The sequence below is a fragment of the Sceloporus undulatus genome, chromosome 1 (genome assembly GCF_019175285.1).
Source record: "Sceloporus undulatus isolate JIND9_A2432 ecotype Alabama chromosome 1, SceUnd_v1.1, whole genome shotgun sequence".
In the NCBI taxonomy this organism is placed as follows: Eukaryota; Metazoa; Chordata; class Lepidosauria; order Squamata; family Phrynosomatidae; genus Sceloporus; species Sceloporus undulatus.
The window spans coordinates 110,296,040-110,318,044 of record NC_056522.1 but is presented as its reverse complement, the minus strand read 5'-3'; the positions used below and the strand labels follow the sequence as shown (position 1 = coordinate 110,318,044).

Below are 22,005 nucleotides of genomic sequence, written 5' to 3'. Positions count from 1 at the left end.
ATTCCATCGTCACCCCCGGCCCTCTGGAATACGCTGCCCATAGAGCTCCGCTCGGCCACCTCCCTGGCCCAGTTTAGGAGGGAGCTGAAAACCCTCCTATTTCCTCAGCATTCCCGCAATTAAGCTCCAGCTAGCCTTCCCCCCCTTCGACGGCAATGGTAGCTGGCTGATGGGTTTTAATTTATTTTAATATGGTGTATTTTAACATGTATTATGGTGTATTTGTATGTGTATTATAATTGTGTTCACCGCCCTGATCATTGGAAGGGCGGTACAATAAAATTTTATTTATTTATTATTTATTAAACAGAGTCTGTGACATCTAGAAAGCAATGCCCAATCACAAAAAGTCAACATGGGTTTTCAGTGAAACATGTCATGGCAGACAAATCTGATCTCTTTCTTTGATAGATAACACAGCTTGGTAGATGAAGGGAAGCGTGGTAATAGTGTACGTTGATTTCCTAAGGCTTTTGACAAGGTTTCCCATGATATTCTTGCAAACAAGCTTGTAAAAGTGGGCTAGACAAAGTAACTGTTAAATGGATCTGTAATTGGTTGACCGGCTGAAACCAAAGGGTGCTCACAATGGCTCTTTTTCCTCCTGGAGGGAAGTGACCAGTGGGGTCCCACAGGGCTGCTCTGTCCGGCCCAGTGTTATTCAACATCTTTATCAATGACCTGGATGTCAAATTGGGAGCATACTCATCAAATTTGCAGATGACACCAAATTGGAGGAATAGCTAATTCTCCAGAGGACAGACCAACCTTCAAATGATCTGAATAGACTAGAAAGCTGGGCCAAAGCTAACAAAATGAAATTCAACACAGAGAAATGTAAGGTACTGCACTTAGGGCAGAAAAATGAATGCACAGATATAGGATGGGGAGACACATTGCTGAATGAAAGTACATGTGAAAGGATCTAGGAGTCCAAGTAGACCCTAAGTTGAACATGAGTGAACAGTGTGATGCGGCAGCTAAAAAGGCCCATGCAATTCTAGGTGCACTCAATAAAAGTATAGTGTTCTAGATCAGAGAAGTAATGTGCCACTGTATTCTGCTCTGGTCAGGTCCCACTGGAATATTGTGTCCAGTTCTGGGCACCACAATTCAAAAAGACATTGAGAAACTGGAGCGTGTCCAGAGGAGGGTGACTAAATGGTGAAAGGTCTGGAAAACCTTGCCCTATGAGGAACGACTCAGGGAGTGGGGATGTTTAGCCTGGGAGAGAGAGTTAAGAGGTGATATGATAGCCCTGTTTCATATTTGAAAGGATGTTCACATGAGGAGGGAGCAAAACTTGTTTTCTGCTGCTCAGAGAACAGGACCCGGAACAATGGATGCAAGCTACAGCAAAGGATTCCACCTCAACCTTAGGAAGAACTTCCTGACAGTAAGGGCTGTTCAACAGTGGAACACACTCCCTCGGAGTGTAGTGGAGTCTCCTTCCTGGAGGGTCTTTAAGCAGAGGCTGGATTGGCCATCTGTGGGGATGCTTTGATTGGATTTCCTGCCTGGCAGGGGGTTGGACTGGATGGCCCTAGTGCTCTTCCAACTCTATGATTCTATGATTCTATGATTTTTTATTTTACTTTTCCATTTGCTCACACTTTCCATTAATCGTGGAGACCTTCTATTTTTTTTCATTTTGCTTTTCACTTTTTTGTTTTTCCATTTAGCTTATATTCTTCACTGTGCCCTTCTTTCCTTTTTTCTCTTTTTTCATTCTTCTTCTCGTCTCAGCCTTTCATTTCCCCCCTTTGTTTTATTCTAGTCTTCACATTTCGTGCTGAGCAAGAAAATGTGGCTTGAAAAAGTGGCATGTTGTGCTGTATGTAGTGCTTAGTCTTCTCACTCTTGTTTAGAGTGAAAGTGCTGATGAAATTATTTGTCTTTGCTTCAGTATGTCTTTGGTCCATAACACACATTGTGGAAATAATCCATTTGAGACCGCTTGAACTGTCCTGGCTCAGGCTAGGAAATCCTTGGAATGAGTTTTTTGTGGCACCAGAGCTCTCTAACAGAGAAGTCTAAATATCTCCAAAACTACAATTCCCTAGTATAGGGCAGTTAAAGTCGTCTCAAACACGGATTATTTCTGCAGTGTGTTTTGGAACATACTGTACTTTGTGATTTTCTAGGACAGTCAAGTTGATGGTGTTCAAAGAAATAGGTTTATGTTGTGGTGCCCGACACCATCGTCTCTGCCTATTCAGCAACTCAAAAATAAGAATAGGGCTTTCTTTGTGTTTTTCTTGTATGTGGCACTCTTTCTCTTCCCGGGATCAGATTGGGTTCTTAGGACAGACAGAAAAGTGGGATCCAAAGAGGGCTTTCGTACTGTTTTTTCTGGCCCTGAGGTTCCTACCCTTCTCCCTATAATGAAGGATTAATTGTTTGCCTCAATTTCTCTTCAGTTGAAAATGGGTTTCTCTTGGAACCTTTCTCCTATTTTAATTTTAGAGAACAGTTGCCCCTCCATTTTCACTCGATTTTTCATGGAGGAGTGACCCATTGGCTAACATGGCACCACGCGCAAGGCCATGCAAGGAGCGCCCAGCCATTCAAGCCAATGGGGGCTTGATATATGCAAGTTTACGTTTTGTGCAGGGGTCTGGAACAGATCCCCTATGAAAACGGAGGGGCAGCGTGTACTGTCCCTTCTGTTTCTATTTATCATTGTTTCTGCCTGTCTGCCGTCCACCTGCAGCAAAATGCCATGTTCCCCTCTCTGCAGCCCATAAGGGAGAAAGTTGTTGCAGGCCTATAGGGTTGGATATAATTCTTAAAATTTGACCGTTCCTCTTGTGTTGCAGCAAAGGTCAAACTATTTAAATTGTCCCTTCAAACTTCTCCCAGGCCAAATCAAGTGCAGAATCCCAATTCTCTATACTTAGATAATCTCAGTTCTCCAAGTATTGATCTGAGTCGTTTTAATGTAGCCAGAAGTATCATAAAAACTCATTAGTGGTGTTTTTCTTAAAAAGACCTAGTGAGGAACTTTTTGAAATAGTCCAGTGAGGACAAACGATCTTAGTGGGCACTATGTTGCTATCTGACTTCCTAAGAGAAGAAAACCAGGAATGAGGAGTGAAGAATCCAAAGAATGGTGTCAGTCTGAATGGATGCTCTTCTCCCATGCTGTTGTGGGCTCCACTTATATGCGTGTGAAAATCTCATGTACAACTCATACATTCCGTGGTTCTGTCATTAAATATGCTGAGGAGCAAATGTGTGACTTTCAAGAAGTTGTTCTTCATTCCTGATCCTCTTAATGAACTCAAGGACTGGTGTGATTCATAATAACTACCTTTTTCTATCAAATTTTAAAATTTCTTTTTATGCTTGGCACATCTACTAATGTTCCCGCCTGTCAATTCATCTGTGATGTGTGTTGTAAAAATGCAATAGTTCGATTTTTCAGATCTATTAGATAAAGTGTAAAGAATTTTTTAAAAAGAAAATTGGAAATGTGCCTTTAAGAAGCTGAACATGAGGCTGTTGTAAACATGACCGAAATAGGTGACAACAAAATGATGTTGCGTCTTATATTTTAGATTGAGTTCGAACTGAAATGTGTATCTAGGCTCACGTGCTTGTGGCCACGTGATCATTATGTGCTTTTTATTCACAGGGCTCTTGGAGTGTGGCTAACAATGTGTTTCTCTGTAGGCGCTCAGTACTAGGATGTTAAATAATTCTCTTTCATACAGTACTTCATATGGAAAATGCCAGGAGTCTTTTTTATGCCACACGATTGAGTGTTAAATCAGTCTCCTACTACCTGAATCTTTTCTAATTTAAGTATGGGGTTTTTTTTTGGGGGGGGGGTGTTTCTTTTAAAGTCAATGAAATCTTTATTTGTTTGTTCTGATATTTGTTGTTTAGGAGATCTAGAAAGAACTGTTAAAGCTTTTTTTTAAAAAAATATATAACGTGTCTTCCATGACATGCATTTAACAAGATTTCATTCTGAAACACAGAGTAAAGCTTGAATTTGGGAAAAAGATCAGTTTCAAAATTTAACTCCTAGACCCTCTTACTGTTACATGTTTCCCCCAATAGCCCCACCAAATTTCAGCATCCAGATTTCCCCAAATATTGGGTGCTTGGTTTCTGATATGAGAATTTCATGTTTTTCTCAATAGTTATTACTTCAGAGTTACTGTAGAAGAAATGCAGAAACAGAAGAGAAGTTAATAATAATAATATTGTTTTATTTATATACCGCTATTCCAAGATCACTAGCGGTGCACGCCGTAAAGCTAATTAGCAAGTAAGCTATTGCCCCAACAGTCTGGGTACTCATTTAGCAACCTCGGAAGGATGCAAGCCTGAGTCGAGCTGGGCCCTTTTGCTGGTCTTGAACTCGCAACCTTGTGGTTTCGAGTGAATGGCTGCCAGTACACGGCATTTACCCACTGCGCCACCAGGGCTCCTATCACAAAGTTTACAAGATAGTGGTTTGAGCATGGCATGACTCTGGAGACTAGGCTTCCAATCCCCACCAGCCATGGAAACCCACTGGGTGACCTTGAGCAAGTACACACTCTCTGTTCAGAAGGAAGCAAAAACAATTTCTTCTGAAAAAATCTTGCCAGGAAAATCCATGATAGGGTCGCCATAAGTCGGAAACAACTTGAAGGCACACAACAGCAACAACAACAAAAACCAAGAATTTCACCCTAAAACAGTGGGACTACATACTAAAGCGTGGTGAACTTTCATGTTTGCATTCTACATCTGAAACAAAATATATATTATAGGTCCCCCATGCTTTATCTTTTTAGTTGAACAAAATGGCAGTTTGAGCCAGACTCATTTTCTAACATCCTTAGTGGTTCCCTTCACAAAGGTTGTCTGCACTTATTCAGCACATACTATTCCTGTCTTACAGTGAGCATTTTAGCATTATATCTAACAATAGGGTTTTTTATTTTTTCCAAGTGCATATAAGACGGTATCTTATAATGTTTGTCTTTGAAGGAGCGTGAAAAAAGAAAACATGAAAGGATACTGAGTGAAGAGCTTGTTGCTGCTGTGACTTACCTCAATCAGTTTTTACCTCCTGAACATGCTATTGTATATATTCCTTGGGATATGGCCAAGTATACAAAGAGGTGTGTGTTTTCTTATCTCTAGAGCAGCACCGAAAATTTAAAGCAACATTTAAGGAGAGTCCTGATAATTGTTAGTGTCACTGTGTACATTGTAGCCCAGTTGGTTTAGAGTGGGCATTTTGTAGAACTTGGACATGGAGTTCCATGTCACCATTTTTCATTAAGTGCTTTATGGTCAGCTAAATGGACTGTGAATCATTCGTATTAGTTGGCAGTGTTTGAAAATCAGACTCTTTGTTTATCTTAGGCTTTAAAGCACTTCAGAAATCTACATGGTCCCACTTCATTTTCTTTTGGATGGCTTATCCAACATGTCTAGATGACCAACAGTGACTGAGTATTAGTGATCTTTTCTTTTGATATTGGTATAAATCTTTGTTCTGCCGAAGAGATAAATAGTTAAGAGGTTGTGATTTTATTGAAAATGTGTCAATTCCAAGCATTTTTTATCCCTTTTAAAAATCTGTATCAAAATATTATGTTCTCTTTAGTGCATGCAAAGAGAGTTTTATTATGTAATATGGTATAAACAGAAGTGAAATAATTGAAGACAATTTAACACAGGGGAACATGAATACATTTTTTCCTTTATTCCCGTGTAGCAAACTATGTAACGTCCTTGACAGATTGAATGTGATTGCGGAGAATGTGGTGAAGAAAACTGGTTTCTTTGTTAATCGTCCCGACTCCTACTGCAGTGTCTTGCGCCCAGATGAAAAGTACGTATATAAAAGAGATGTGTTGAGTGTAATCATTTTTAGAGATGGTTAAAATACTTAAAAAGTTCCATTTAGTGTCCTTAACAACCAAATGGAAATCAAATGTGAAATTAAGCTTCATTTATTTGTATAATAATGAAGAATAACCCATCTTTTTATTTGACATATAATACAGTTATATGAATTAGTAGTACAGAAATTTCTTTACTTTTCATTTTTCCCCCAGTTTTTGATTAACTGGCAGATGATGGCAAACAGTTCTAACACTGTTGACATTGTACAATCAATCAGTCTAAAATCATTTGTAAAGCAGAAACCATTACACTTTTTTGGCAGCTTCAGGAATGTTGATTTTATGCTGTTTTGAGTAGTCTAAATCAATAATCAAAATTTCATGTTACTTGCAGCATTACTGTGTTTTTCTTCCCTTAAACTGAAAGCAGTATAAATAGGTTCCTAGGTATTTTCAAGCTTAGACACACCCAGACCAACTTAACTTCAGTGAGGCTATACAGTACCGTGTTATTTGGAACCATGCCTCAAACCTTAACAAACAGCTGCTGTGAACTAAATTGAGAATAAAACAGTAATTGATTATTTAAGAATCTGTCCCACATTGGTTTTGTCTTGATGATTTTGCAATCTGCTGGGTATCAAACAGGCTATACTGGGCTCTACAGGCTAATGGTTATTCCAGCTCAGACATCAGGTTGTAGCAGCATGTCTCCAGTAAATATAAAGCTTGAGCACGTAAAATAATGGAACTCTAAACAGCAGTTGTTGCCAGAATTACTTAGTGAGCATGAAAGAACAGCAAAACAAAGGGGAAAAAACGAAAGTAGAGTGGCCTACCTTCCCAGCTATCGTCAAAATGTTACAAAAGCATAGATCTATATGTTTGGCCACCAAAGTGCAAATCATAAGGAAAGTGGAGGATCTGTTCTGGACAGCCCCCCCCCCCTGCACATATGAGAAAACCCCACAGGATCTCAAGTCCCATTGATTTCAATGGCAGTGCACTCCCACACATGTGCCATTTTGTCCTCCCAGGCTTGTTGAGCTCAAGTCCGTGTACAACAAGCCTGTGTATGGGGCGGGAGGACTGTATAGCCAGTGGGGCCTACACTGAGCTTGAACTGACAACTAATCTTACATTACAGTTATTGTTAACTGAGTTTTCCTCTACGTAAGTCTACCCTATAGTAGAATTGGATACTTTTGCCCCTTTCCAAAACTGGGTATACATCAAAGTTTCTGACTGAAATTTACTGCAGCCACTCAAGGCTTCTGTACTAAAGCAGTCTTCAAGAACCATGTTTCTATAGAATTACCTCTCCTTGGAATCAGTGCATGAGTTATAAATTGATATGGGGTTGCCCTATGGGATTTTGTTTTATTGAGTGAGGATAGATTAACCTTAATTCTTACAGTATGAATGCTTTGTAAGATATAGTGTTCTGTCTTATAGATGGAATGAGCTAGGAGGATTTGTGGTTCCCACCGGCCGTCTACAGGTATTGTAATGGAATTACTTTTTAAACTCTTGTTATTATGGGTTGGTTTTTGGTAAAAAAATTTTTTTAACTGTTTAGCGTTTTTTTGACATAGATCAGTGTCGTGTTTCTGCATGATTACCTTCTTAGTAGTAATTACCTTAATCATGCCACTGAAGCAGTTGCTCCTAGATTTCTCTTTTGTTGTTTTTTGCATTCAAGTTAGCCTTGATTCATGTTGATCCTATGAATGAGAGACTTCCAGAAGCCAAAATTATCAATAGCCCTACTTAGGTCTTGTAAACTGCTGGCTGTGGTTTCCTTGATTGAGTCTATCCACTTAAAATGCAGCCTTTATCTTTTCCCAAGGTGTTCCATTTTACCAAGCATTGTCATATCTCCCAGTGGGTTATATCCTGTCATGATGTGTCCAAAGGACTACAGCCTCAGTTTTGTCATTTTGGCTTTTACTGAGAGTTCAAAATTTAATTTTTCTCAGACCAATTTATTTATCTTTTGGGGGGTCCACAGTACCAGTGATGATACAGCACTGTACCATATTGTCAGTGCAGTTCCAAGGCAAGTATTGGGATCTATGGTCTAAATCCACTTGTTAGTGCCAACTAAAGTAGATTCAATGAATTAGTGGTAATTTGGTTCATTGGGTTGTATTCTAATCAGGACTAACAGTAGAATTTGGGCCTATGTCAGTAGGGTGTCTATGTGCACATTAAAAGAACTGAGGAAATGCATCAGTAGAAAAAAAATACACAGATCTGTGTAAAGCTGTCATGTGCTAATTTATATGTACAGTGGTGCCCCGGGATACAAAATGATCGCGTTACGAAATTTCCGGGTTACGAAAAAGTTAGATTGGAAAAAACTGTTCCGGGTTACGAACTATTTTTCGGGTTACGAAATTTATTTCGGCGCGAAATTCAAACGCAAAGCGCGGCTAGCGGCTTTCCAGCGCTAACGGAAAGCCTTTTCGGGTTGCGAAATTATCGGGTTATGAACGGAACGGCGGAATGAATTAATTTCGTAACCCGAGGTAGCACTGTATGTGCCTGATCAGTCTTTAGGCACTGGTGAAACTGTGCAAAAATCCTATTTAGTTGGCTGGAATTGCTCCATGAGCAGAAAGTAAAATATTCACAGAAGGAAGTGGGAGCCCCTATTTACAAGTTGATTTGGATGCAATTAATTATCAATAAACACAGCAAATGTTTTTTTAAAAAAAACACCGTAGATTATGTTCCAAGTAATCTTGTACCCACTGAACAAATTTTCAATCTGCACAAATAATTTGCATGGATTTGTGATTAGGAAATGTGGGATAATCTGCATCAGGGAACCTTGTGCACAGATGTATCAATCATGCTCCAGCTAATGCTGTGGGACTCCCTCCTCCATGGCTATGTCCTGAAGAATAATTTGATATTATACTAATGGGTTTAAAATTAATTATAGGCCTTGTATATATTAAATTTCTTTCTTAGACAGGAGTTCTTCGAACTAATTGCGTAGACTGCCTAGATCGCACGAATACAGCCCAGTTTATGGTTGGGAAATGTGCTTTGGCCTATCAGCTTTATTCCTTAGGACTGATTGATAAACCCAACCTTCTGTTTGATACAGATGCTGTTAGGTAAGATTCGTACAATGGAGTCCCCCCTCCCTTGCAATGATTAATATAAATTTAGCATTTTCTTTTTTTGCTGTTATTTGTTGATGACACTTTTTCCTGCTTCTATGTGTCATTTAAGTTCAGCTTGAATATTTTGACTTCTTCCTCCCTGGCAGCTTCTGCAAATCTGATTCATTCTTTCAGTCATGTATCCTTGATTTCTGTTTAGTTTTATATCATTGTCTACCTTGTTTTGTTTGTTATGTTTGTTGTTTCCTGACTGGTCTTTGATCATAATAATAAATATGTGATTTCATTTACCTTCTTTTTCTGATTGAATCAATTTATTTGGCTGAGAAATGTTAAAAATAAAGTGGAGACATTTTATGATGTCTTCCCTTATTGATTTCTATGAAAAAAGGCATAGATTTAAGAATTTGCCTATAGAGTAAAGTAGAAATCAAATATATAGCTGTGTTAATGTGAAAAATCAGCTTGCAAAGGGATCTTGCAGCACCTTTGAGACTAACTGGAAGAAAGAAGTTGGCAGCATGAGCTTTCGTAGACTTAAGTCTACTTCCTCTGATGCATTTGGACACATTTCCTTAAATGCATCCGAGGAAGTAGGCTTACCTGTAAGTCTATGAAAGCTCATGCTGTCAACTTCTTTCTTTCAGTTAGTTTTAAAGGTGCTACAGGATCTCTCTACAATGTTAAATGTTTTTAATTTGAATATTACAATGTCAATATTTGTAATATATAAAAGTTTGATAAAATATATTTTATATATTTTGCATAGATAAAGTTGTTTCTTAATTGCTATCATAATTGCTTTGATTATGTCAAGAGAAATTGGCATCTTTACATACATAGTGTTTTTTTTAGAAAGCTCTTTGCAAGGACGCATAAACCGCAGCAATCTAGGAGGTATTGTCTGTCAAATAGTAGACAGCACCATCAGTGAAACAAAACTGTTTATTAAGTATAGTACAGTGCACCCGCACCATATGCGGGTGCACTATATGCGACTTCCACCATACGCAGAAGCCATGCAACAAAAAAAGCAATGGTGCATGTGCCTGTGGTGCGCGCACCACTGTGTATACGCGCCCCATTGTTTCCTATGGGCCGTGAGCATATGCAGATTTTTCCTTACACAGGGGGATTCAGAATGGCTCCCCCGCGTAAGCGGAGAGCCTACTGTGATTTAATGTTCTAGGTCAGTGATGGCGAACCTATGGCACGCGTGCCAGAAGTGGCACTCAGAGCCCTCTCTGTGGGCACATGTGCCATCATCCCAGCACAGAGTTTGCCAGAGTTTGTTACTAGAAAGCCAGAGGGGCATGGCACTTTGCAATAAATAACTGGGTTTTGGGTTGCAGTTTGGGCACTTGGTCTCTAAAAGGTTCACCATCAGTGTTCTAGGTAGATCCAAGAGTTTTCCTAAGTTGCATAGTTCATAGCAGGATATTCTTCCTGCTTTTACAGATTTGAAGATGTTTTAATGTTTAATTTTGGATCATAGAAAGAAGATTGTCTCTGATGTGGTATAGCCCCGGAGTCACTGTACCACATCACCCTCTTTGGAAGTATGAATCTGTCTTGATGTATTTTTGCATGTCTAGGAAATTATCTGTATACTAACATTTCATACATGTTAGGATTCTTCACCCTGTTCTCCCTGTTTTAGATTATTTGAAGAATTGTATGAAGATCATGGGGATACACTGTCCCTCCAGTATGGTGGCTCTCAACTTGTTCATCGAGTAAAAACCTACAGAAAGATAGCTCCTTGGACCCAGCATTCTAAAGATATTATGCAAACTCTTTCAAGATACTACAGTAATGCTTTTTCAGGTAAATTGCATTCTTGTTCAAGGAAACTGAATTTGCCTTCTGAGATCTCCTGCTCGCATTGCTTGCTTGCTCAGAATCCCTGCATAAAGATCTCCCTTGTTGCATTTTAGTAATTACCAATAGCAGTCAGTCTGGACAAAATAAGAACTATTTAAAAAACAAACAAACAGTTTTCCAACTGGCCACATAGTGTTTTCAATTTTTTATTATAAAACTAAAATTGGATCAAGCCAAGATTCTGACAGTATACATAGTATTTGGGTCAGGCTTAAATTTAAATTCAGTAGCACACACATGGCATTAAGGCATAAGGGGTAGGACATTGTGGTTAAACTAAAACAAAACAGTGGTTCACCATGATGGGAACTAAACGAGGTGAACCTCAGGTTTGTTTATTTATTTATTAAAATATTTTTATTCAGAGAAGATGCCAGCCACAGATGCTGGCGAAACGTCAGGAGGAAAATCTTCTAGAATCTAGAACATGGCCACATAGCCCAAAACCCCCACAAAAAACCATGGATGCAGGCCATGAAAACCTTTGACTTCACATTAAAATATTTTTATTCCCCTCTATCATGACATCTCAGGTAAAACAGATAAAACAATATAACCCAATTTAAACAATTCCAAATTGCAATTAATCAATTATTTATACAAGAGAAAAATATACAAAACAATTTAAAGAGTTAAAAGAGTTTTAAAAGGCTGAGCTTTGAAAACATGTACCGTACATGTTTAAAAGTAAATTAAGCCCCAAAAGCTTTAACATAAACCCATGTTTTCAGCCGACATCAAAAACAAACCAATGTTGGAATCAGTTGTGCCTTCAGGGAAAGCATTAAACAAGTGGGGTGCCACAGGCAAAAAGATCCTCTGCTGTGTCCTCCCTCCTGATATTGTTCCCATTGGTGGGACACAGAGAGGTGTCCCTCTAGTTAGATCTCACTACTCAGACAGGAAGCAGCATTCCTTCAAGTATCAAGGTCCCAAGCCCTTTAGGTGACTTGAATTGAGATAAAAAGCATATTGGCAGCCAGTGCAATTCCTTGTATTATTATTATTATTATTATTATTATTATTATTATTATTATTATTATTAACCTTTATTTATAAAGCGCTGTAAATTTACACAGCGCTGTACATACAATCTTATTAATTGGACGGTTGGTGTTGTGTATTGTCTGTATGATACTCCAGTCAGCAATACTGTTGCATTTCTCAGTAGTTGTACTTTCTGAATGATCTTCAAGGGAAGCCCCTTGTAGAGTGTATTACAGTAATCTAATGAGAAGATAACAGTGTATGATCTGTTATGGCCAAGTTATCACTGTCCAGGAAAGGCAGAATTGGAGTTGATCCCAAATACTCTGAGCCACAGACTGGACGTGGGCCTCCAGTAACAAAGATTGATCTAGGGGTACTCCCAAGCTCCATATGACTCATTTAAGGAGACTGCAACCCCAGCTAAGGCAGGTTGTTTACCTAGTTATCAAACACAAGACTCACCAGTCCAGAGAGTCTCTATCTTAGCAGACCTAGTACCCACATAGCCCCAGCTGACTCCAGCAACAAGGGCAGCTTCATATAGATATTAAACAGCATAGGGAAAGAAGATGGAATCCTGCAGCACTCCACAACTTAATGGTCATGGGGCTGAAGAGGAATGGCCAGTGCTATAGTCTGGATTCTATTATTTTACCAATCCTCAACCCCAACCATTGTGGCCCCAAGGAGCTCAAAAGCTTTCACTTCCACGTTTGATTAATCAAAGTTTATCATGTAATCAGAACTTGATAAACCTAATGCTTACTGGAAACAGTGTATCAAATCTTGGGTTTTGAAGATGGTTAGTTGTACCAAACATAGTTAAGATTAAATGCAGTGTTACTTGTGGATGGAATATTAATTCATGGTTGATTGAATCTGGCGCAAAAGTTTTCAGTTCTTTTCTTGCAGATGTACCAGGGAGGAGAAGGCAGTGTGTGAGCCAAAGTTTCTTGTCAAAATAAAGTCTATTTTATCATGTCATCTGGATGCAAGGCAATGTAACACTGGATAAATTCTGCCTGTTCTTAGTGAGCAGCATAATGGCTGACATTTTAGCCAGCTCCTATTTACTCTGTGGAATGATTTTAAAATATTGGTTAAGATCTAAAACAACCTGTGCATGCATAGAAAATATTCCAACTGCTTGCTGGAATTTCTGACTCAGAGGTAGTACTAGATTTTGCGTCTTTCCTCCTCCCTCTCAGTCTTTTTTCTTTGTGTCACCTTTTTAAAATTGTAAGTCTTCAGGCAGGACTTGCTCTAGGAGCAGGCAGTTGTAGGACAGGCAGACCGTAGGACAGTTCAAAATAAATCTCTTTGGTGCAAAAGTGACATTTGTTTAGGTAAAACACTTAATAAATTAATTTTATTATAGGGAAGAAGCAGGCAAAACTAGCATTAAACCTGACAAAGTCTAGCTCACCAGGTGTTGTTGGATTACAACTCCCATCGACCATTGTCAACAGTGCTAAAGAGTGCTGGGAGTGGCAGCTCAACAACATTGTAAGAACTACATGACTGCCATCACTGGGGAAAATGCACTTATAATTGGAGCTGAATGGCCTTCCATCTGGTATGAAGCTTACTAGCATTTCAGCTTAGAATATCCAAAAGGAAAAAGTGATGTGCTCATAAGTTACAACTTGCTTCTTAGACAGGTGATGTACAGAATTTCACAAAAGAAATGCAACATACACAGATTAGAATGAGTGATTATATAGAGTGATTCTCTTATCAATATTAGGCCAATCCCAAATTAAGCAGAGGAGAGTTTGTCCATCACTAGTTAGAGCTAGTTGCTTTACAGGGGTATGTGGCTTTCAAAGTGTTGGGTGGATACTAAAAAATGTTAGGTACCAAACCAAGAAAATTCATATTGTTGCACCATATCTATAGTGTTTAAAACAAGGAATTATGTCATATCTGTTGTTATTTTTTCAAGTGTCCTTTTTAAACAGCCAGAAGGGTCTAAACAAGTGCTGAAAGTGTGGACACCTTAACAGACTTATATCTAAGAGTTGTTTCATTTAATGTTAACAAGTATATTGAAAGAGCTAATTTTAAAGTGCTATTTCTGATCTGTACAGAAAGAGTAATACTCCACTGCAAATTTGAATGTTAATGATACCACATTTTACATTAGAGATTTGTGGAATCTAAAACAGCTCATTTATCGCAGAAACAGGACTGGACTCAATTTTCCTTTAGCTGATGATCTGATTACTTCATCCTGTTAATCTTGGTGTACTATGTCCTAGTCACAAGCCTGGTATTTGAGGTTTTGTGGAGGTTTTTTTTTTTTTTTTGGCTGTTTGAGAGCACTGAAGTGTTTAGGCAAATTCAATTACTTCAGCTCATTAGCTCTGGTTATGTCTCTTTCCACAGATAGCATACAAAAAATGTGCTATAGCACACGTAGGTACAGTGATTGTTTTTTTTTAAAATGCTGTGCAGGATTTTCCTAACTGTAGTGTTTATTTTTCACATCTGTTACTAAATGGAAAGGGTGAAAAGTACAACCGTTTTCATCAGTGCTTCAACTTGCATTGTTTTGTTTTACTAAACTGTTTAAAAAAAGCTTTGCTGTTTTTGTTGGTAACCATTACTTTGGTAACTTATTTTCATTTTTAACAGGCCATAATGCTTGAGGCAACACTTATACACTGTTTCACTCGGTCTTTCTCCTATTTATATAACGTCAGTCGAATTTTAAAAGTTTGTATATTTTTCTAACTCTGTGATCCATATCTCTTGCTATAATTATATTCTCTATGCCAAGATGCATAATAGTCAGGAGTGGGGAGGGCTCATTGACCTGCAGGGACATTGGAAGCCATATATCTTTGCTGGTGCACCCCCCTCCACTCACCCCCCCTCCTTTTTAACAAAAATATTTTTGGTCCAAAATGCCTCCCAAATTTTGGATCAGGGAGCAGGACCATTTTCATCTCTTTTAAAACAAGAAGTGAATCTGAAATTAATGTCCAGTTCACCTGTTGTCTTTCCTGAACCTAAATCAGCCAGGTGGAGAAAGTGGGATAATTGACTCCCATGTTCCTTGAACGGCTTTTTAGGGCAATCTTGTAAATAATAATAATAATAATAAAGCAAAGTCTTCCTAAAATTTTGGAGGGTGCCTTGTGGTCTACACTTTCCCATTCCCCAAAACTAGTTCTCTGCTCATTTAATGTTCTCTCTTTTCTTGAAGAGGGGGGGATTCCAAAGAAAACACCCAAAATGAAAGGAAGGCTGAAATTACTGATAAGTGAAGGAAAGAGAGGAGGCTTATAAATGCAGTGGGATGGGGTTTAACTTTTTTTTTCATTTGATTTCCACACACGCACACACCCAGCACACACACACACACACTTTTATTAAAGGAACAATTCTAATGTCCCAGGGAAGGTGGTTGTGAGATAGCTGAATCTCTGCAGGCAAAGAGAAGATTCCATTTTGTGAAATAGCAAAAACATTTGCTGCTCTCCTTCCTGTCCCATCAGTGGTCTTTCATAACAGGAGGAGGATGGAGATAGGCCTGTGCTAACATAAACCTTAGGTACACTGGATCCAAAACTCTCCTATACAGTGGACCCTTGTTATACGCTGGGGTTTGGTTCCAAGATCCCCCATGGATAACAAAATCTGTGTATGCTCAAGTCCCATTAAATAAAATGACATAGCAAAATGGTGTCCCTTATAAAAATGGAAAATCAAGGTTTGATATTTGAAATTTATACTTTTTTTGAACATTTTCAAACCGTGTATACTTAAATCCGTGTATAAAAAATCAGTGTATAGGAAGGGCCGACTGTACTCCCATATGTCCACAATAAAGGTGGGAAAAATAAGCCATCCCTGGACCTGTCGTCCTTAATTTTTTCCTCTTGTAAGTTAATTGGGGAGAGGGGGCAAAAAACCAGATGGGGGGAAAAGCTGCCTCCTCCTCGGCCAATGCAAGCTTGATGGGCATTAGTTTTGGCACAGACTGGCCTATGCATCTAAGGAAGTCGGCTTTAGTCTACAAAAGCTCATGCTGCCAACTTCTTTCTTTCACTTAGTCTCAAAAGTGCTACAAAATCTCTCTACATACTGGTTCATAGAGTGTTATGGAAGAAACTTGAGGGGGCATTCATACTTGTCCCAAGGAGATTCGGATCACTGTGCTGATGCATATTGGGTTTGTTGTTCCCATTTTGTTTTGGTATTGTGAATCACTTCAAGTCATTATAATCCCTTTGTTATTTATACATGCTATTGTTTCAGGATAAAATGGAGCTAACTCCATTTCCTTGAATACTACAAGGGAATAGATTCAGATGCTTATTTACACTGCCGCAGATGCAGATTGATTCAGATCCTTCAGGAAAACTGGGGTGGGAGGGTGGAGACCCAGTATCAAATATCCCAGGTTAAGTTTTACCAGCCCTCCCCCCCCCCCCCCCCGGGCACCAGTGCATTGAGTGCATTCAGGATGTGTATGAACAACAAGGATTTGTCCTGGACTCATTCTGGATTATTTTTTGCTGTGTGAATGGAGCCTAAAACTTCTCCTCCATTGATCCGGAGGCTGCCAGTGGTTTCAGCAGCAAGCTTCCCATCCTGAAGTTATGTTCTCTAAAATTGTTATTCTTCATTTTTGCTGGCTTTCGACCAAGCTGTAGATTAATCATGTATTGCCTTATAAGTTGCTTTCTCAGTGGCCATTGTTTAAAACAGGTGGGTCTTGGAAGTGAAATAACTAGAGTAGCCAGTGAAAAGGAATGCTAGGTATTACAATCTGCAGTATATGGATGGCTGTTGTCTCCCACCACCGAGGTTTAAAAGAAAGACAGGCTAACTCTTCTTTTCACATCTTTCCTGGCTGCTTAACTCTGGTTAAAAATCTGGAGCACCCACTACTTTTACATCCTTTTGTCTTTCCTTTTTCTGCTGCAGATTCCCATATATATCCCTCTCTAATCTGTGTTAACAATAATGCAGCGTTAGGTCTATAATGAATTTCACACTGATCTTCGTCATATTTAAACTACATCTACCAAGACATTTGGTTGTTAATAATTTATCTCAAATTATCTAGCCTTTAAAGTACGGTATGAAAAATAATTTCTCATGTTTGTTAATAGTGTAGTTTATAACCAATATAATGTGTGAGTTTATGGACTACTCTGGAAAAAAAACAGTACTTTACATTTAATAAGTGAGCCATTAAATGTATTTGGAATGTGTACTATGTTTATATTAAATAAGTACTAGTTTTAGAAACTAATGGGAGGGAAGCTATAGAGAAAGAAATTATGATAGCATAATTTATTTTTGCACCTTTAGAAAACATCATTTGGTATGAATGCTGCCTTTGACAATTTGGGGATTTAATATCTGTGACAGAATTTTCAGTAGAATCCTCCACACTATGTTTGGTATAAACAATATAATAATTTTAAGAAATTTTAAAATGCTTTAATAGTCTGTTAAATATGTGTTTCATATGTCAAATCTTACCTATTTATATTGAGTCTGAAGAGCATATCCTTCTAGCTGATTGCCAGGTGGAAGAAATAAGAATTGGCACATAGCTTTTAATACACCAGATGCAAATATTTCACTTAAGAAGGAATGGGGGGGGGGACATGTACAAGAGTGTGCTCATCTTTACATGGAAAGTTAATGATCGAAACAGGTTTATACAGTCAGTGGCATGAGAGAAGAGTGTGCAAGTAAAAGCTGAATTTCAAGTTTTAAAGTAAGTTTGGAGATGGATGTAAATAGATTTGAGAGGAAGTCCTCTGTAGGAGGCTGTTAGTACTTCAGTGAGGTTCGGATAAGAAGGAGAAACAAAAGAGAATACTATCATGGCAGTAGTCGGCTAACAGGGAAATATATGACAGAAATGTACAACACCTGTTGTAAAAAGATGTTTTCCCATATTCCTTTTGTAATGTATAGTATAACTCTATTCTGAAATACAGTTGGCCCTCCACATTTGTGGCTTTGACTTTTGCGGCTTTGATTATTTGTGGTTTTGATTAATATGTTCTCTCTAGGAATCTTTAGGTCCTCCAGTGCAACTCTGCCAGAGGTTGTCCATGGAGTTGTGCAGGAGAACCTAGAGAAAACACTTCTCTAGGCATTTGTAGGTCCTCCAACATGATTCTGTGATCAACTTCTGGCAGATGTTGACCATAGAGTTGCACTGAAGGACCTGGAGATTCCTAGAGAGGTGTTCTCATAAGTAAACCTAGAGAGGTGTTCTCTTAGGTAAAAAAAAATAGCGGTTTTTTATTCGCAGTTTTTCACATCAATGGGGTCTTTCACCCCTAACCCCAAGGAATGTGGAAGGGCTACTGTAGTTATATGTCCTTGCTCTAATTTCATGTAATTGGCTTCTGGAAGCAGGTATGTGCAGAACTTGGTAGCTTCTGAAGGTGAGATAAATTTTACAACAGAATAAGGGTTGTGTTTTCACATTTGGACATGTGTGTCACAAAAAGTTATAGTTCTTTCCCCCCAAACAGAAATTTCTGCCTGTTTTTTTCTCTCCTCCTGCAACATTTTATTGGATTAACAGAGGGTTCAACAGAATAGGGGGAACAAATAATTAGTTATTACAGGCAGTTAAAATGCACGGAGGTGTGCAAATGCAACTTATTTTATATTGACTAGGAAGGATTCCTCCAGTAGTTTATATGAAGAATGGGGAGATGGGATAGATGGAAATGGCTCTATGCACATAAATATACAGGTACACCATTCAGCCACAGAGCCAGCATGATGTAGTGGTTTGAGCTTGGATTATGATTCCAAAGATCAGAGTTTGAATCCCTGCTTGGTCCTAGGATCCCACTGGGTCACCTTGGGCAAGTCACATTCTCTCAGTCTGAAAGAAAGGTAAAAGCAAACATCTGAACAAAGGTTGCCAAGATAACACCATTACAGGTTTGCCTTAGAATCATCATAAGTGAGAAAACTCACTTACAAGGCACCAGTGGCGTTACTAGGGTTGGTGTCACCCAGTGTGGTAACTCATGGTGTAACCCCACCCCATTGACCTCCTCCCATTTCACACTGTACAGAATCCTTAGTAATGCTTTTTTGCACTAATGTTACTTGTAAATCATAATTCCCATATACCATTGAATGTAATGCTAATAGTTGTGACATCGACAAGTAGCAAAATTAAAATTATGCCTTCAAAGTACAATATCACATGCACAACCTAAACATATTTACATATATAGAGTGAAGATCTGGTTAAAATGTGATGTTTTTTACAAATTTTTTAAAAAGCATACGTTTTTGAAAACTGCTCCAACTATGTCTTAAAGCATTTTAAATGGAAGCAGATGAATGCCAGAGCCTGTTTCTGTGAGGACCAGTAGTGTCACCCCCCCCCTTAGGGTGTAACCTGATGCAGTCCACACCCCCATGGTGATGCCACTACAAGGCACGCAGCCATTCATCCACAGGTTTGACTGCACAGATAAATCCTTTAGGCTTGAAGTTTGAAACAACCAATTTCAGTCCTTAAGATTGAAGGACTGGGTATACTTCAGATGTTTCAACCTGAAGCCCATAATTTTTGCCCACATTAGTTGGGAACATGACAGTTGCAGTCCAGAACATCCGAAGGACATCCAGTTAAATTCCATTTTAAAGCCACCTTTAATCCCATTTTGGGAGAAAGGCAGGATATAAATCCGATAAATAAATAATAAAAGTTTGCTCGCCCTTTTCCAGATGGTAAAAATGAGTAAAATAATTGTGTGCACGCGTACATGTGTTGTAAATTAAGTTTCAAAATCATGATTCTGTCTTCTAGATGCTGACAGGCAAGATTCAATTAATCTGTTCCTGGGAGTATTTCAGCCTGAAGAAGGGAAACCTCATCTCTGGGAGCTTCCTACTGATTTTTACTTGCACCAGAAGGACACAATGAATCTTCTTCAGGCAAGGCGAAGGTAGCATGGCTCTATCAAATGTAATTTAAGAGATTATGGGCAATCATCACGTGTCTCAGCTATATTTTTAGCATTTGTGAAAGAACAGTCTCTTCTAGTCCCCATTCAGAGCCAGTACGTGGAAGGATCCTAGTTGCATTTGTGAGGACACTGGGGTGGGGTGAGGATAAAAATCCACCTGTTTGTCAAAAACTGTCCACTTCCTTTGGCTGCAAGCACAGAGTAAGCAATGCATCCACCCCATAGGTCTGTAGGTTTTTCTCCCATTTGTTCCAAAACATTTTTTTTAACCAGTGTTATTCACTCTTGCCTTACACTTTTCTTCCAGGCCACTGTCAAGCTCCTCACAGGCCTGATCTTGATGGATAACTGTACCACCATCCTCTCCCATACACCCGTTCATTACCATCCAGGCAATTATTAATTTTATGCAGTCACTACCACAAACCCCCTTTATATATCCATAATGGCTTTATTTTACTGCCACTATGTTATATGCAAATTAACAGTTCTGTAAAGCATAAACAGTAGCATTATTCAAAAGAAATAAAACAGCAAAATGGAAACCACTTTCATGGCAGGAGCCATCAGATTCCTGACACTGTTCGACTTTGATTTTTGTAATCTGGTTAGGTATATGCTTCAGCACTCAAAATGAAGAGTAAATATAGGTCTTGTTTTTAAAGCCTTTCTTGGCCACTCTCACAGAGAGATCAGAGCAACATAGATAAAATACAAATTGAATAAAATTAATAAACAAAATCACACAACAACCATTTAAACAACTACTGACTTTTCTGAAGAAATCAGGCAAACATGAGTCAGAATTTTAAAGGGCTTGAAACCCTTGCATCATCATCAATAAACAGACTATGCCAGAACTTAGAGGTACTCAGTACTACTACTCATTCTAACCTGGCATAATGACAGCATATTATGTGGACTCTAGTGTCCAGGCTGTGGCTGGCATAAAGGCTTTGAGTGAAAAAGACAATTCCTTGACTGTGTCAGTTCCAGTCTCTGCAGGGTTTTAGGACCAGAAAATGAAAAACAACAAGGTACTAGAAAAAGTAAGTAGTATCCAGATACATAGAAATATGTTGTTAATGGATTTTACATATAAATCATTATTGAGCAAAAATCTGTTCTCTGCTTTTTCCTTGGAGACTAGGTATTGAAGCTGATTGTGCTTTAGCCCCCCATCTGAAAAGCTTAGAACTTGAATTGGACTCAAAATTACCCTTTCTATGAGAGTACAAGGCATTTCAAAAGTGGTGGGAGGTCACCTGCTGAAGCTTGCAATTGTCTCCTAGGACCACTCCAAATAAATTGTATTTACAGTCGTTATGAATGAGATACAAAAGTGTGGATCAAGTACAGTGTATTTAGCCCTAGCCAGGAAGGGTGGAACCTTCTGTTGTTCAGGGCTACTCTAGTTGCCCTTTCAGTGTTACACCAAGTGTTTGAGTAATGCTACTGTATGCTCACCAATGATTGGAAAGAACTCTGTCACTTGGGATTTGATATTAAATTACCATGCTGATATCTGGCCTGACAACATTGGGGGTGGTAGATCCAACTTTGTCTGCCTATGTTTCTGATCCACAATCAGCTCAGACAAGGCATGTGATAAAATAAGGTAACTGTAGTTTCTCATTACCACATTCTAAATGTTCCAGCTGACATTCTCCTCTTTTTTCCCACCTCCAAAAGGCATTTTAAAAAATCACTATTGTTAATGTAATTGTCACTGGAAACCCAAGTTTTAAATACTGGTCAGAACCATGATTTGGTAAAATTTTTAGTCAAACTGAGTTGATCAAGTTTGTGGCTCTTTTTTGAACTTTCTATCTTTTTAAACTGCTCAGTATTATAGCTGTTGCCACGGACCTTTTGAGACCAATAGATATCTACAGTGCAGATCAATATAGCTATGTTGGTTCTACAGAACGTTCTTCATAAAGGCATTATTACACAATTGAGACTATAAAATCCTCTAGCCAAGAAAGAGTTTCATCTTTTTACATTTAGGTTACCAGACCAGATTATTTTTCAGTCAAACAAAACAGCAGGATACTGAAGTTAATTTCATAATTATTACACTTACATGGTGTTTACAACCATTAGACGGGGAAGCACAATCCAATTCCATGTTTATGTGAATAGCATTTCCATTGCTGA

General features: G+C 38.6%; 1 protein-coding gene across 2 annotated transcripts in view; it reads left to right on the top strand.

Annotated features, from left to right (window-relative positions):
• FIG4 (FIG4 phosphoinositide 5-phosphatase) overlaps nucleotides 1-22,005 on the top strand; it is a 117,487-nt gene that overhangs the window by 70,282 nt on the left and 25,200 nt on the right. For both annotated transcript variants that reach the window (XM_042454290.1, XM_042454298.1), the window contains exons 11-16: nucleotides 4,990-5,123; nucleotides 5,726-5,842; nucleotides 7,311-7,356; nucleotides 8,835-8,983; nucleotides 10,653-10,819; nucleotides 19,686-19,824. In XM_042454290.1, the coding sequence (XP_042310224.1) occupies nucleotides 4,990-5,123; nucleotides 5,726-5,842; nucleotides 7,311-7,356; nucleotides 8,835-8,983; nucleotides 10,653-10,819; nucleotides 19,686-19,824 (752 nt within the window). The remainder of the gene's footprint in view (nucleotides 1-4,989; nucleotides 5,124-5,725; nucleotides 5,843-7,310; nucleotides 7,357-8,834; nucleotides 8,984-10,652; nucleotides 10,820-19,685; nucleotides 19,825-22,005) is intronic.